Source organism: Mastigoproctus giganteus, chromosome 9, assembly GCF_048544385.1.
Source record: "Mastigoproctus giganteus isolate SK-2022 chromosome 9, ASM4854438v1, whole genome shotgun sequence".
In the NCBI taxonomy this organism is placed as follows: Eukaryota; Metazoa; Arthropoda; class Arachnida; order Uropygi; family Thelyphonidae; genus Mastigoproctus; species Mastigoproctus giganteus.
This window is the reverse complement of record NC_143583.1, coordinates 208,569,473-208,586,893: the sequence shown is the minus strand read 5'-3', so window position 1 is coordinate 208,586,893 and position 17,421 is coordinate 208,569,473. Positions and strand designations below refer to the sequence as shown.

Below are 17,421 nucleotides of genomic sequence, written 5' to 3'. Positions count from 1 at the left end.
CAGGCTGCATTAACCACTTTCCTGACTTGCTCATATGTTGTATATTGCACCACATTTTTGTGTCATGTGATTTGCCCATAAAATGTTTCATTTCTTCAATAAATCACAATATGGCTACTACACACTTCAATAACATCAACAAATTCTTTCTTTTTTGTATGTAAGTTTATGCAAAGATTTCTTTGACTAGCATTAGGATCTTTGCCTTTATTATTTTATTACTAGGAAATATAAGAATGAAATAATGTTTTAGCAATTCTTCTGAAAATAGTTATTGTTGGTGCTGCAAAGGCCTTAAGGCTAAACTGATAATCTGACAATCTAATCTGATACAGCTAACTAACAACAGATTTTTCTATTGCTAGTTAGCTGTAGTCCTTTAATAGTTAGACAAATTAAGCCATTTATTTGTAGATGCTTTAGATATGCGAAAAAATTCATTGATGCAATGTGCATCAATGAATTTAATAAGTTAATGTAAGCTGAGTTTTCATCTTTGGGATCTACTTTCAGCTTGAATGAAGTGTAGGTAAGGGCAATCCATCAATATATGTCTGGTAGAAAGTTGGCTTTGACAAGAAGTGCTTACTGGATGGTTTTCCTACAGATAATAATACTGATGAATCGAAGTTGGGTTTGTTTTAAATGTATGTTTCAAATACATCATTTACGTGACATTGTGAGGTGATGATATCATGTAAATTGCATGTGCGTGCGTGCGTGTTTGTTCTAAGACTGGTACATCTGTTTGTTGGATGGAATAAAAAGTTGGTGAAAAGAATGAAAAAAGAAATGAAAAAGAGAAAAAATGAAAAGAAGATTCCTATCTTCATTTTACAACTGTCTACCAGAGCCCTGCTTGAAAAGACATTAACAAATAATCTAGACCTTTCCAATATTTACATAAACATATTTTTTTAAATTTTAATTTAATTTAATTTATTTTATTATTATTTTGTTTATTATTATTTTTTTAATTTTATTTATTTTATTTTTATTTTATTTTTATTTTATTTATTATTATTTTTTGCCAAAACAGTGATAGAAAAAATATTTCAAGATTTCAATATTTTAGGCTATGCTAAAAGTCTGAAGTAGCATGCAAAAAAGTAACCAAATTTTAGTATTCTCCATTGTTATCTTATTTAGAATCAATAATAATGTAAAACTATAAAAACACACCTGTATCATGTGAAGATTCCTCCAGTTCTTCTGTTATGTTATCCAAAAAGGTACACCAGCGAGGTGCTGGTCCAAGACTCTAAAGTAATTAAAATAAATCATAATATTTTAAAGATATGTTTGTGTGTGTATAATAAAAAAAAAACACAGTTATACTGAATAATTTCCTTCTATTCCATATGTATTCTTATATAGTGCTGTATTTAAAATCTTTCATATTTCTTTATAAGTAATATATACTTTGTTCTATAAAGTGAAATCAAAATTTTCTTTCCATCTCTTTATCAAATTCATATGAAACTATTCTGGGATTTTCAGCCAGCAATACAAATTGGCCCGTGTGCACAAACCTCTATAGTCCCTACAGACAAAACTCACAAGGGTGACACACCCCTATATCAATCAAATAATAATCTGAATTTTATATTAGGCTCGTACAGAAACTTTTGCCAAGCAACACCAAATTTCATGAAAATTGGGCAGACAGAAATTCAACTATTCCATTCCCCTCCCCCTTTCGTACGTACTTCACGTTATCATCATATAATTAGGTGAAGTGCTAGAAGTATAGTTTCTAGCAGTGCATTAACTGAATAAATGAATGGGAACAATACAGTAAATGCGGACAAAAAAAAAAAATCTCCTTGGTATAAACACTGCACATTTACTAGAAAATGTGGTTTCCTTGTCATGTTTAAAATTTAAAATATTCATATTAAATTCCAAGAGTTGCTTAACATCTATATTTGCTGCCTTACCAATTTGTGGAGAAGACAACATTCCAATACCCACGTGCTGTAGGCAGAGGAAACAGCTCATTATATGCTGAGTAATGTGGTATAGCACACCTACAAACTACAATGCCCTGATGGAATCAATAAATTTGTTGATTGATTGGATTTGGTGTTTAATGATGTACTGGAAGCTGAGGCCACAATGTGCCAAGTCAAAATAAAAGCAATACTAAATATTTTTGATTGCAGAGATGTAATGATGCCTTAAGGAATGGTTTAGTAAGTTGTGCTATCATGATACAATGTTTCTATCTAGTTCTGCTGCATTTAGTTTGATGGAGGCAAGAGAATGATGCAATTTAACATTGTGAAGGAGAGATTATGCAGCACTAGATGCTCAGTCAAAACTGATCAAATGTTTTTATCCTTATGCTTTGTGTACCCGAAATAGTAGTAGTAGTAGTAGCGGCATGTGATGCAAGAAAGCAAGTGTATGAGCTTATGCAGCATGCCAAAAAAAAAAAAAAAGGATGTCTTAGCCGAGATTTTCATGAATGATTTGCTCAAAGTATTTGCAATCTCCTCTAGTTTTTGGCTTGAAGTCAGAATCTTATGTGGGATCTGCTGTTGTATTTCCTCACAAAACATTATCCATTAAGATCTCACAACAAAATAGCATTTATACTGCTGCAGCATGCAATAGAAATAGCTCTTGATTTCATTATAAATAGCAATTACAAAAGGTATATGACTTATAGTGACTCGTTAAGTGTGTTACAGGCTCCACTATTGATGAGGTACAACCCGCATCCGGCAGATGCATTGGCAGATGCATAAACTGTTCTCTCGTTGAATCATAATTTGGCATTTGCTTCCACATTGGGATCCAAGGAAATGAATTAGCTGCTGCTGCTAAATCGGCCATTTCCCTGGATAATCATTGCCTGCCAGTCCCCTATACAGACTACAGGCAAATAATATGTTCTAAATTATATTCCCAATGGCAAGTCTCTTGGCATGGACAGACAGCAAATAAACTACATCACATTAAGCCTGTAATCATGCAATAACAGTCTAGTTTACGCAGGGTCCGAAGAGAGGAAGTTGTTCTTGCTCGGCTCCGCATAGGTCATAGTCATCTAACATCTAGTTGTGCATATGTTTGTTTCGATATTCCCTGTCAGACTTGGTAATTTGGAATCTCCTCTTTTCGATCTTCTCTGGCTTAAAATCTCTCTACCTCATTGTGTCAAATTCATCTGTTGTCTCTACCGTTCTCCCAACTCCACTAATCACTTGGAGCTCTTTGACTTCCTCTCTTTGCAACTTGACTTTCTCCAGTCCAACTTTTCTAACAGTGAGGTAATTTTCCTTGGTGATTTTAATGTTCATAACTCCAGCTGGCTTCTGTTTTCTAGTCACACCGACCCAACTGGTCGAGATGCTGAGGCTTTTGTAATTACTAATGACCTTGCACAGATTGTTCATTTACCTACAAGAATACCAGACAATCCTAACTATACAGCCATTACGCTTGATTTTTTCCCCACAAACAACCCCTTAAGTACACGGTTGAAGTGAGTGGTCCTTTAGGCACCACAGATCAAAACTTGGTGATTGTCTCTTCTCCAATGGGGCCTTTATCTCATGGCTATTCCCAACCTCGTATTGTTTGGCATTACAAGAATGCAAAATGGGATGACCTGCAAGATTTCTTTTCTTCTTTTCCTTGGTCGGATTACTGTTTAAAAACTTCTGATGTCAACATTTGCTCAGATCGTGTCGTTTTTGTGTTTCGATTTTTATGGTGCAAAGGCTACTAAGGCCATATTGCACCTATCATAATATTTAATACTAGTTTTATTGGCTTCTATGGAAGAAGTTAGAAACAGTTATATAAACCTATTCGTTTCAGAAAGAAGAAAAATTCTGTAAGGTTTGAAGTTTCACCTAAGATATGGCTAAGTGACAATTCCTGTAAGTTTGAGAGAGAAGTGAATGAAGTTAAATGAGAGTTGTTATACAAGGCGCATTCCAGAAGTATGTGTTTTATTGTGAGTGGCCTGTGGCAGTGTAAACACTGTGTGTGGGGGGGGGGGTCCTTACCCGATAACAGGACTAGATGGGTCAAATGAGTGTGGCCTATTTGGGCTCTCACCAGGACTACCTCTTCTTGTCTGTTTGTGCGGAAATTGGAGGCTCATAATTGTGGTACAGGTTTAATTTCAAGGAGTTTGTAATGTATATGCATTTGCCACTGAAGTGTCCATCGTTCCTTACATATATTTCATATATGCATTTTGAAATCACTGAACGGGACCAGAAAATTCATTGGGGCTGTGCTGGATGGATGCTTGGCAGCAGCATCTGCAATTTCGTTTCCTGGTATTCTAGTATGGCCTGGGATCCAGCAGAAGACAACCTTTTGCCGATGATCTCTGAGATGAATCAACTCTGATCTGATGAGCTGTAGTAATGGATGAGTAGATGGGGAAATATTTTGCATTGCCAATAGAGCACTTTGCGAGTCTGTGTAGATTATGCTCTTCTGGATTGAGAGATGGAAAATGTTTTCCAAAGCAAGCTTTATGGCATATAATTTAGTGGTGTAACTACTGCATTCTGTCGGAAGTGATATTGAAATGGTAGCATCGTGGAATACCGCTGCTGCACCTGTTCCACTGTCGGACTTTGCTCCATCAGTATATATTTTAGAGAAGTCAGGATAACATTGTATATGTGCAATGTGCAGTTGTTGGATGTTATTATCCGTTAAGGAATGTTTTCCCCACTGGCGGAAATAACTGTCACAAGACGGCATGATGACAAACCATGGAGGAATGTGATCTATAGGTTCTTGGTGGACTTTATTGAGTTGTATATTCCAGTTTTCTGCTAGTTTCATTAACCTTCTTGTGATTTATTTCTATAAAAGGTCGTGGTTGCATGGTTCAGTAATAACATCTTTCTTCTGATGCTTAGAGGAGCTTCATAGGCTTTTACATACAGACTTTGCACTGGAGATGTTCTGAATGCATCTAGGGCTACTCTAAGAGCTGAATGTTGAACAGGGTTCAGGCGAGATAAAGCACTATCCCTAGCAGAATCGAAGACAGGCGCGCCGTAGTCCAATCGAGATCTGATTATGGATCTATATAAGTGAAGCAAGGTGTAACGGTCTGCTCCCCAGGTTGTTGCTGATAAGGCTCTAAGTATATTAATTTTTTTTTGACAAGCTGTCTGGAGATGTTCAATGTGTTTCTGATAGTTGCTATTGGAATAGGATGGTTATCTAATTGAAATTCATGATCAGGATACATTTTACATATGGTACAGAAGTGAATGGCAGTCGATTTCTGGCTGGATAGTCTGTAACCGTTTTGTGTCATCCAAATCTGGATCCGATTTATTGATATCTGCAATTGTCTCTCAATATAGTTCATGTTTTGAGAATGGCAGGAGATTGTGAGATCACTGGCATAAAGATACAAGTCCACTGTTTTCGGAATGAGTTCAGTTAAGTGATTAATTCTAATTGCAAATAGAGTGGCGCTGAGAACAGACCCTTGAGGGATTGCTTCTTCCTGGAAAAAGTTTTTAGAGAGAGTTCTCTGATAATGAACCTGAAAGGATATTTGTTGTAAGAAATTTTGGATGAAATATGGCAAATTTCCTCTCAGGCTAAGAGAATGTAGATCCTTTAAGATGCCGAATTGCCATGTGGTGTCAAAGGCTTTCTCAATATCCAGACCATAACGAGATGCTCCTTTTTGATGAATGCATTTCTGATGTTTGCTTCAGCTTTAATCATAAGGTCCAATTATGATTGATTTTTTCTGAATCCAAACTGATTGTTATTGATTAAATTTTGGGACTCAAGATACCAAGTCAGACGGCGATGAATCATTTTTTCGAAGGTTTTTTTCACTTACCAGCAGTCTGCTGGTAAGTGAAATTGATCTGTAGTTATGAGGAACAGAATAGTTTTTACCGAGTTTTGGAATAGCCAGTATGTAGGAATGATGCCAGGTGCTTGGGAAAGTATGTTCAGTGAAGATTCAATTGAAGAAGATGAGCAGTGATAAGTGTGATTTTGGATCTAAATTTTTGAGCATTACATAAAATATCCCATCAGCACTGTTCCTTGTGTTGGTAAGAGCATGCTGCAGTTAAACCATGGTGAATGGTTGATTATATGTTAATGCACATCTGTCAGTGAAATTCAGTTTGGATTTTTCAGTTACATCTTTAATTTTTTGAAATGATTGATCATAAGCAGTTGAGGAGGACAACTGAGAAAATACAGATCCTAGTGCATTTGCGATTTCTGCAGGGGTAGAGAGTTCCTGTCCATTCCAGTTAATTAGTAGAGTAGATGATGGAGGAAATTTGCCATTTAAGTTTTATCTTGTTCCAAATCAGCCTGATATCTGTATTTTTATTAACTGAGGAAGCAAATTTAATCCAAGATTCTTTTTTTGTTTTTCATTTGACATAACGGACTCTTGCTCTAAGTCACTTATAATTAATAAGATTGGAAGTGGTTGGATGTTTGTAGAATTGATTACATGCTTTGTTTTTCTCTTTTTTTTTTTTTTTTGCATTGTTGCACTCTTCGTTCCACCAATAATTTAATTTTTGCCTTTTTCTGATGGTATTGTGGAATGCAGCGGTTGTGGCTGTTAGAATTTGGTTTGTAATGTGTTCAGTAACATGGTTGATAGAAGAGCACTGTATGATATGGTTGTCGAACAAGACAAACCTGCTGTATTTTATCCAGTCAGCCTTTGGAAATTTCCATTTTACTGGATTATCTCTTGGTGATGAACAGGAAGTTTGAATTTTGCATATTATTGGAAAATGATTGCTGTTGTGAGGATCATTAAGAGTTACCCAATTGATACTTGGATAAAGCACTGGAGAACAAATGGAAAGGTCTATTGTGGAAGCTGATCCAGTTGGAAAATGAACATAGGTAGGAGAGCCAGTATTCAACAATGTTAAATTCTGTCTGTCTATCAACATTTCAATAAGCTTACCACACCTGTCTAAGCTAGGGGAACCCCATAATGGGTGGTGAGCATTAAAGTCACCTAGTAGACAGAAGGGAGGTGGTAGTTGCAACACAAGATCTTCGATTTCCTGAATAGAATATGGACGATTAGGTGGAAGATAAATTGAAACTAATGTAACAGTGATTCCAATTACTATGCATGCGCAAACAGCTTCTAAGGAAGTTTGCAATGGAATGCATCTTGAGGGAACTCGAGTCCAACAGAATGGCTACTCCTCCATGAGTACTATCAGTGTCGGATCTATCCTGTCTGAAGATAGTGTAATTTTTGACTGTAGGGGAAACTTGTGGCGTCAAGTTGGTTTCTTGTAGGCACATGGCAACAGGATGGAAGCAGTGAATCAGTTCAGTGATATCATCGATATTGCTGCAAAAACCTCTACAATTCCACTGAATGATGTGTTCCATTATTTGGTTTTGTTTGTGGAAGATGTATCTGGCTGCTTTTTATAAGCTGATTGTTTATGACGATCTGGTTTTGATTTTTCTTTTCGGGTAAAAGTGGGATGTCCTGGTTCACTGCTATCGTCCATATCATCTTCTGCGTGTATTTCAAGCAGTTCTTCTTGGCCGATACTATCATCTGTATCCATACTTGTTAGACATGATTCTTTCGCTTCAACAGGATACGATCTTTGCAAATTTTCTGCTACCTGACAACGCAGAGGTCTCTGGGATGGAAATGTGAGTGGCGTATTATTGCTTTGGTCTACTGAATTTGGTTTATATGGATGCTGGACCGAGAGTACTGATCGAGCCCTGTCTGATATTGATATTTTTGGAGAGATGGATACTTCTGTCTAACATGCCACTGATTCGTGTCTGCGAATGGTAGAAGCATAAGTGCATTTTGGTATACTTAAGTTGACCTGTTTTTTCGCTTCTTGGTAAGATATTATTTTCAATTTTATATTTTTGTACTTTTTTTACATAGATCACAATCTTTGGAGTAAGCTGGATGCTTGCCACTACAATTAGGACACTGTGGTGTTGGAGCCTTACATTCTACTTGCGTGCGATTTTTGCAGATCCTTCCCATCCAAATACGTGGCCTAACGCTGCAGTTCAAGTAACCTGCAATGACAGAATCTGGTAGATTTGGTGTACTGAAGGTTAAGATTATGTTTCGTGTAGGAATTAAGTTGCCGTCTTTTCTGATCATGATTCATTTTGCATGAGACGCATTTTTTTCTTTTAGCTCCTGGACTATTTCTTCCTCAGAAACGTTTAAAAGATCCCATTCGGAGATCACTATCACTGTGTGGGGTGACCTGACTCGGTATTCCACTTAAAGAAGTTAGTTGTAATAGTAACGCAGAACGTCTTGAGTGAGATGTCTATCAGTAAATCTGATTGGAGACGTTTGACCATTTTTGGTGAACCTGCAGCATTTTCTAGGCATCTCTGGATGATAAAAGGAAAGAGTTTGCTCACAGGTTGGAACAACAAAGAATGAACTATGAAGAAAGCTGGTGATTCCTGATTCCTTGTGTCCTTTTTAAGTCTCTTTGAAAGAGAGAAGTCATGGTCGGTGTCATTGTCATGTTGAGAGTTCTTAGGCTCTAAACGTGGAAACGTGGAAATACATCAGTTCCCATTTCTTCTCCTTTTAGCCCCGAGGGATGGATTTCCCCCCAAGGTTACCGGCTCCATCGCGTGGAGGCAGGAGCTGTGCCACCAGTGACCAAGCGGATATTGAAGTTAGTAGAGTGGTTAGTATTTGATATGAAGACTAAGGAAAGAAAGGTGGCTTCCCTTTCTGGGTTCTTACTTCTGACTTTGCAAGCAAAGTAACTTGATGTGAACAAAACAGGAGAAAATCACACGAGAAAAGAAATAAAACTATATTGTTTTCAAAGAGAGCTCTATAAATCGCACAGAGAAAAACGCTTGGCACTCGGTGGCCCAGATCGTGTCAGTGAAATTATTCTTGTAGGAATGGATTCCTTTATTCCACACTCCACTTTAAAATCTTGTCCTTTATCTAAACCTTGGTTTTCCAATAAATGTGCTAAGGCTGTTCAAGAGAAGAACGTTGCATATAGTAATTGGCTTGTTTACAATTCTTCAGTTTCATTTTCTGCCTACAACAAAGCTCACAATAATTGTAAAGCAGTTATTAATCAGTCCAAACTAGATTTTGAACAGGCTAAGAGTAGAAAACTTGCTTCTTGCCCTAATGGTAGCTGAGCATTCTGGTCTCCTACCAAAGCTATTGGCCGCAACTTTTGCCCATCTCTGCTCCCACCTTTGTCAAAACCAGATGGTTCTGTTGTCAACTTCAGCCAAGGATAAAGCTGACCTGCTAGCATCCCATTTTTCTTCCAACTCATGTATTAACGATCTTGGTAAAACACCTCCCACCATTCCCAACAAGCTGCATTCAATGCCTCCTGTGGTCTTCCATCAAAAGGATGTCAGAAGGATACTGACGAATCTTGATGCTAAGAAAGCTCCAGGTCCTGATGGTATTTCTCCACTTGTTCTCAAAACCTGTGCTCCTGAACTCACCCCCGTTCTTTGCTGCCATTTTTCACTTTCTTATTCCAAAGGTGTTTTTCCTTCTGCTTGGAAATTTGCTCATATCCAGCGAGTTCCTAAAAAGGGTGACAAATCCCTCCCATCCAATTATCGTCCCATTGCAATTACTTCTACTCTTTCTAAAGTAATTGAGAAATCAATTAACCGCGGCCAACTACCCAGAAACCTTCTGTCTGATCAACGATCGCCAGTATAGATTCCATCAGTGTCGATCCACTGGTGATATTCTGGCCTATGTTACCCATTTATGGACAAATTCAATGTAAAAGTTTGGTGAAACAAAAGCAGTTGCTCTTGACATCTCAAAGGCTCTTGATCATGTCTGGCATAAAGGACTTCTAAACAAGCTTCCATCTTATGGTTTGCCAACTGTTTTTTGTAATTGGTTATCCAGTTTTCTCTCTGATCTCACTGAGGGTGATGGTAAATGGCTCTCTTGTCTTCTAACTTCTCCACTAATGCTGGTGTCCCCCAAGGTTCAGTACTTTCCTCTACTCTTTTTCCTCTTGTATATTAAGACCTTCTTCCATTGACTGGAAATCCTATCCAGAGAGAGATTAGAAATCCCTGACTTCTAATCTCTCTTGGCACAAGCACGTTACAAATATTGCTTCCTCTGCATCTAAAAAATTTGGTTTTCTCTTTTGCTCTTGGCGTTACTTTTCTTCCAAACAGCTGTTCACTCTGTAGAAATCGCAAATCTGCCCTACCATGGAATATTGTTCCCACATCTGGTTTGGTGCGCCCAAAACCTCTCTCAGGCTTCTAGATTCCATTCAGAAGAGGGCAGTTAGGTTAATTAATGATTCATCTAACAGAGTCTCTCCACTCGCTGTCTCATAGAGACAGCGAGTGGAGAGACTCTTTTCTATAGATACTTCCATGGACACTGTTCTTCTGAATTGGCTTCTATAATTCCCGCTCTATCTTTCAAAACAGTCTGAACTCGTGCCGCCACCAACCAACATCCATTTACTGTCCAACTTCAAAATCACAGAACCAACTTTTCATCTTCCTCGTTTATTCATTCAACTGCCGTTTTCTGGAACAACCTTCCTTCATACGTATTTCCTAAAAATTACAGTCTACAGAAGTTCAAGTCTAATTTCAACAAATATCTTCTTTCGTCTTAACCTCCAACCAAAGCTTGTTTGTTTGTTATTTGGTTTTTAGGAGCATTAGCAACTAAGGCCATATTGCTCCGTCCAACCAAAGCACGGTACTGAGTACTATAGGTTCTAATACCTCTCGTGTTTGGGGTTTTCATAAAAAAAAAAAAAAAAAAAAACCCTCGTTTTTGCCAAGGATGAATGACCCACTTATGTGTGAGATGTGTAACGCTATTTTAACTGTTCGTCAAGTTTTTATTGAATGTCCTATTTTTAGAGAAGCATTTTTTAGCACTTTTAATAATCTGGCTGAACCATTTACACTCAGTCAGATTTTAGGTAACAGAGATAACGTGTCTGGTTTTTAACTTTTTACACTCGATCAATTTATATACAAAGATTTAAGATTATAATTTTATACTTTTTATATAACTTATTACCATAGTATATCATATCTACCTTTTTGATGTGGTAGCCTCTTTATAATAAAGGCTATCAATATTTTCGTATTAGCTTTAATTTTGACTTGGCACATTATCACCTCAGTTGCCAATGTGACACAAAAACCAAATCATCATCATCATCCTCTGGTTTACACCACAAATATTGACAATGAGAATAGGAAGGTTGATAAATTTTGCTTCTGCCCAAGCCTATTTAAGCAGATGAGATTCACAGTTGTTGAGAACTTCCAGAAAATATCCCATGCTCTGTTTTTGTCGTTTTAAGCTGCATGGTATTCATTATTACACAACTTTTAGCATGCTAATATTTTTGTGAACTGTTTTTAAATTGCTTGGTCTGCTGTCTGTAACATTTAGTTAGATATACATTCAATTGTCAAGTTTCTTCTAGTACTGCTAGCTGCTTGTACTGTATATACCTTACTTTGCTTTGGAAAAGTTCCATTTGTCAATTTGGTTAGAAAAAGTGAGGAATGCTGCTATCAATGCAGCATATCACAGGGTACTGCCCAGTGGATTGCTATGATTAGTCCATCCAAATAAAGGATGGTTGCCGATCACAGAAAGACATTAATAGCTGAAGTTGATCCTGAAGATATGTATAAGTGTGTGTTACATTATTGAGGATTATCAGATCGTGTTGGTCAAGTAATTTTTTGATAATCTGTTCACATTTGTCCGGGTTTTGATTTTCCCATAGCAGATGGTGACTGTTGAAGTTTAGGAAGCTGTATGGTTGAGGAAGTTGTACCACTAATTCTTCTAAGTTGGCATAGCTTATATTTTGGTGGGGGGGGGCAAGTATAATGACTATAATCAAAAAAGTTAATGCTAAAGCAAGCTGCAACTTCCTCAAGGGTTGTTTTTAGTGGGATTGATTTTGAGGATATCTGAGAGTTGATTATCAACTCTACCCCTCCATGTGCCAGATGGTATGCAACAGGAGCTTGCTGGCATATTACATTGTTCCAGAGGGGAACCATTTATATGTGGAGTTAGACCGGCTTCCTATAGGCAAAAGGGTCACATTGTGAGAAATCTCAGACATCAGTCAAATTACTACAATAGCTTCTATGGTTTCACTGCTAAGCATTAATTGAATTTAGTGGAATTCCCTCAAATTGTTTTTGAGAGGCTGAAGGTTTATATTGCTCAAATTTACCAACCCCCTCCCCCCTTCGGAAAGTACAAATTCCCTGCATCCATTTCCTCATCAGCAAATAGTTCTAGAATCTGGTCATCTTGGTATGAACTATCTTCTAAGTCCATGTAGTCTGGTATGAATCAGGATGTTTATATCAGATACTGTAGTATTCTGCTGTGAAACAGCATCTGGCTGTACGGCAATTGGCATATTTGTGGCTCTACTTTGTTTGATTGTCATTTGGTTTATTGGTATGGCAGTCAATACTGACTTTACCCACTCGGGCAGTAATTGACTTTGTGGTATAGTTATCTCTGTTTGGCTAGCAATTGATATTTTTCTTGTGGTTATGTGGGCATAAGTTGGTTTATAAGTTTTTGGGGCTGGTAAGGATTTTTTGGCCTCTCAATAGGTGGAATTGTGTTCAGTTTTATATCGCTGTTATCTTTTTTTCAGATTTCCAAAGGGAATCTCTTTGGAATATGCCAGATGTGCTTCTTTGCGGTTAGGACAATTGGGTGCTGTGGTTGTACAGTCAGTATTAGTGTGTGCAGTGGATCAACATGTGGCACAGGCAGCTACTCCTCTGCAAACACTCCCTGAGTGCCCAAACTTCTTGCACTTGTAGTAGCATAAGGAGTTTGGCAAATAAACTTTTAACATGGCAGTTAAGGTAACTTGCTTTGATTACTATTGGTATTAGTAGAGGAATGTGATGGAAGAAAGCAAGCTTATGTAGCATCAGTCAAAAAAAAAAAAAAAAAAAAAAAACACAATTTCACATATCCATTCCCTCTAAACATCTGTCCAGTTCCTCCTTGAATTTATTTAAGCTATCAACTTCCACAACTCCAAATGGAAGTAGTAGTAGTAGTAGTGGCATATGATGCAAGAAAGCAAGTGTATGAGCTTATGCAGCATCAGCCAAAATTTAATTTACATTTTGGTAAAGGAAGGAAAGAATAGCCCCAACTGCTGAGAGCTTCAGTGCTTTCAAGTAAAAAAAAAAAAAAAAAAAGAAGAAAAGAGAAAAGATAAATTTTAATAATAGTATTATCTCTTGATCTTCTTTCACTAAGCACAAAAATGCAGTAAAATATAATCAATAAGGAGCTCCCCAACTTACGTAGTAGTAGTGGCATGTGATGCAAGAAAGCAAGTGTATGAGCTTATGCAGCATCAGCCAAAAAAAAAAAAAAAAAAAAAACACCATTTCCTCCAAATGCCTGTCCAGTTCCTCCTTAAATTTATTCAACCTATCAACTTCCACAATAACAGATGGAAGTTTGTTCCAGCAATTAACCACCCGCTGGCTAAAGGCAAATTTCCGCACATCTATTCTACATCTGTCCTTTCTTAATTTGAATTTATGCCCCCTTAGGTTCGTAATCTGAACAAGTGGAAGGATCCCATCAGAATTCAGCGTGCTGAACCCATTCAAGGCCTTATACACCTCAATCAGATCACCGCGCAGGTGCCTAGTCTCCAGCCATTGCAATTTGCAGAACTTAAGCCTCTCTTGGTAAGAGGATCCCTTCATTCCCTTCACCAATCTTGTTGCCCTTCTCTGTACATGCTCAAGTAAATCTACATCCTTCCTAAAATGAGGCCTCCAAACCTGTACGCAGTACTCAAGGCATGGCCTGACCATTGCCTTATACGGAGGGATAATCACCTCCTTTTCCCTGCTAGCAAAATTCCTATATATCATTGACAAAACCCATGACCTGCCCTGGCAGACTGTCTGCATTGCTCAGAAAACTTCATATCTGCCTGCACAATTACTCCCAGGTCTTTTTCATTTTCTACCACCTTAAGTGTAGTACCACACAGTTGGTACGTTTCTCTGGGGTTACTTCTACCCATATGCAGTACTTTGCATTTCTCAAGGTTAAACTTCAGTTGCCACTTCTTACCCATCTGCCCAAATTATCCAGATCCTGTTGCAGTAGCACACTGCTATTACTGTCATTAACAACCCTGCCAACCTTTGTATCATCTGCAAACTTCGACATTAAGCCTGATATACCTTCATCAATATCATTGATAAATATACAAAACAACAGTGGACCTAACACCAAACCCTGTGGAACCCCACTAATAACATTAGTCCACGAAGAGCAGCACCCATTGATTACCACCCTCTGTCTTTTCCCACTTAACCATCCTTTTATCCATTGTAGCAACTTACCCTTAATACCATTCTGCTCCAATTTGTACAATAGTCTTCCATGCGCAACAGTGTCAAAAGCTTTCCTGAAATCCAAATATATGATATCAAAATTATTTTTTGCATCCAGTTCCTTTGTAACCACATCACAATATCCTATCAAATTTGTCAGACAAGACTTTCCCTTAACAAACCCGTGCTGTGTCTGAATTATTGCTGCAGTCTTGTCTAGATGATCCTGCAATGCATCTTTAACCAGTGACTCCATTATTTTACCAGGAACAGAAGTTAAACTAACTGGTCTGTAATTACTCGTGTCACCCATCGATCCCCCTTTGTGAATTGGGGATACATTTGCACATCTCCAGTCCGTGGGAACCTCCCGAGTCCAAGGACGCTCTCATAATTATGGCTAAGGGTTTGCTTAGTTGCTTTGCTGCCTCCTTTAATATAACTGGATAGATCCCATCCACCCCAGGTGCTTTTCTTATGTTTAACTTCAACAATTTCTCCTCCACTTTGCTTTCAGCTATTACAAAATCATTAAGTATCCTGCTACAATTTGATAACCTTCTGTCATTTTCAAACCTTAATAATTCCTCACGTGTGAATGTAGATGCAAAATACTCATTCAGTTTGTTTGCTATCTGAGCAGGATCATCAACAGTCGAACCATCGATGTCAAGTGGACCAATCAGATTCATCCCCCTTCCTTTTATATAAGTAAAGAAATCCTTGCTGTTTTTCTTAGCATCTTTTGCCAAGGATTTCTCGTAATCTGCCTTCGCCTGCCGAACCTCCTTTGTGACCTGATTACAGATTAACTTGTATCTGCCATAGGCTTCTGAGTTGCTTGATAATTTATATGCATCCCATGCATTTTTCTTCTCTGTTACGAGTCTCATTAGTTCATTTGACAACCATTTAGGCCTAAACCTTGAACAATATTTCTTAATAGGTATGAACCTTTTAGTAGCTTCCACGATTAATTCCTTGAATGCTTCCCACTTAGAATTTACTGTTGGTAACATCGTCAGTTGATCCCACTGTACAGAATTTAAAAACTGTCGGAGACCACTGTACTCGCCTTTACGGAAGCAAAAACCCTTTCCTTCACCCCTGATGGTAATTAAATATTTAAGTAAATCCCACGTCAGTACACTGTGATCACTGCCACCTAGTGGTTCTTTTATCTGCAAATTCCTAATACATGAATGATCACTGCTGATAACCAGATCAAGAGTATTACTTTCTCTGGTTGCCTCTCGAACATGCTGCTGCAGAAAACAATCATCCAATAAATCCACAAAAGTCTGACTAGTGTGTGAGTGACCAGTGAAAAGTCTGTTCCAGTAATCAACTACCCACTGACTAAAGGCAAATTTCAGCACAACTGTCTTTTCTCAATTTGAATTTATGCCCCCTCATGCTCGTAATTTCAGCAAGAGGAAGAATTCATCAGAATTGAGCCTGCTAAACCCATTCAAGGTCTTATATATCCACAATCAGATTAGTGCCGAGCGTCCAGATGCTGCAATTTGCAGACCTTCAGCCTTTCTTGGTAAGACCACTCTTTTGTTCCCCCTCACCAATCTTATTGCCCTTCTCTGTAGTCGCTCAAGCAACTCTACATCCTTCCTAAAATGAGGCCTCCAGACCTGTATGCAGTACTAAAAGCATGGCCTGACCATTGCCTTATACAAAGGGATAATCACCTCCTGTTTCCTACTAGCAAAATCCCTGTATATCATTGACCCCATGATCTGCTCTCCATGAGAAAGGAAAAGTGCCACTTTGTGACCAAGCAGTAGTGGGTTTATAATAAAATAAAAACAAAAGGAAGAAAGAAAGGTTACTTTTCCTCCTGATCCAATGAAGTGATTTCTTTATTCATTTGAGTATTAGTATAATGCTTTAAACTAGGAAATGATTTTATTTCTTCGAGAGAGAGAGAGAGAGAGAGAGAGAGAGAGAGTGCAAATTTGCTGGCAAAGGCACCTGATCACAAAATCACCCGTTTTGAAAGAAAGAATGATGTTTCTAGTGGCTACTATATTCATATCCTTATGCACAAATATTCTCTTTTCAGCTGTCACTCCTTGAGGAATTTCAAAACAGATTGCTTCCACTTGGAGATCATGCTGCAAGATGAATTTTAATGCCTTATCAGGGGAAACTGTAATTGGAATTCCATGACAGAGGTGACTCAAAACTATTCTGAATGTTTTCACTTTTGGTTCCTATTAAAATATCTCCAGAAGGTAGGCATTTTCCCCTAATTTTGGGGACTCTGCCACTCTTACAAAACTGAAAATATTTTCCCTATGGGTTGTTGCTGTTGTTAACAACACAAAGGCTGCCTGGGCCATATTGTGTCTTTCCAGAGGTAATACGAAATAACTATTACATTTTATGATATATTCCTATACAAATTGGGAAATTAAACAGTTATTTTTCATTAGGATCATCTCCAAGAATTTGCAATAATGTTAGTGATGACTGTGCATTAGCAAATGATTTAAAGGTGTTTGAGCATATATTGAGAAAAGGTGGACAGTCCACTAATAAATGATGAACAGTCAGTTGTACATGACATGATGAGCATTGCAAAGCACTGTCATTCATTAATAGACACAGGTGAGTGAGGTGAGTATGCCCAATCCTTAGCTTAAGATTATTTCTTGTCGTCTGCTTTTCTGGAAGATAGAGAGCCACAGCTTTGTGGCTCTCTATCTTCCAGAGATAAGAGAGTGAGTGAGTTTCTAAGACAGTGAGTGAGTTTCATGAAATTGTACAATATTGGAGGGAGATAAGGTGTTCTTTCCTCACTGCTGAAAATAGTCATCATAAATTGCAGGGATATTTGTCCAAGGTGGACCTGGTGGTGTCATGTCCTGAAATATATTACTGATTTCTATATTCCATGATTGAGTCAGTTCCTTAAGTCTGTGTGAAACAGGGCGGTTTTCATTTGGTTTACTATCATAAAATGACTCCAATTCG

General features: G+C 37.8%; 1 protein-coding gene across 1 annotated transcript in view; it reads right to left on the bottom strand.

Annotated features, from left to right (window-relative positions):
* Positions 1-17,421, bottom strand: part of l(2)34Fd (nucleolar protein 10 lethal (2) 34Fd) — a 282,114-nt gene that overhangs the window by 82,924 nt on the left and 181,769 nt on the right. The window contains exon 13 of the mRNA XM_090381757.1: positions 1,183-1,261. Within this exon, the coding sequence (XP_090237883.1) occupies positions 1,183-1,261 (79 nt within the window). The remainder of the gene's footprint in view (positions 1-1,182; positions 1,262-17,421) is intronic.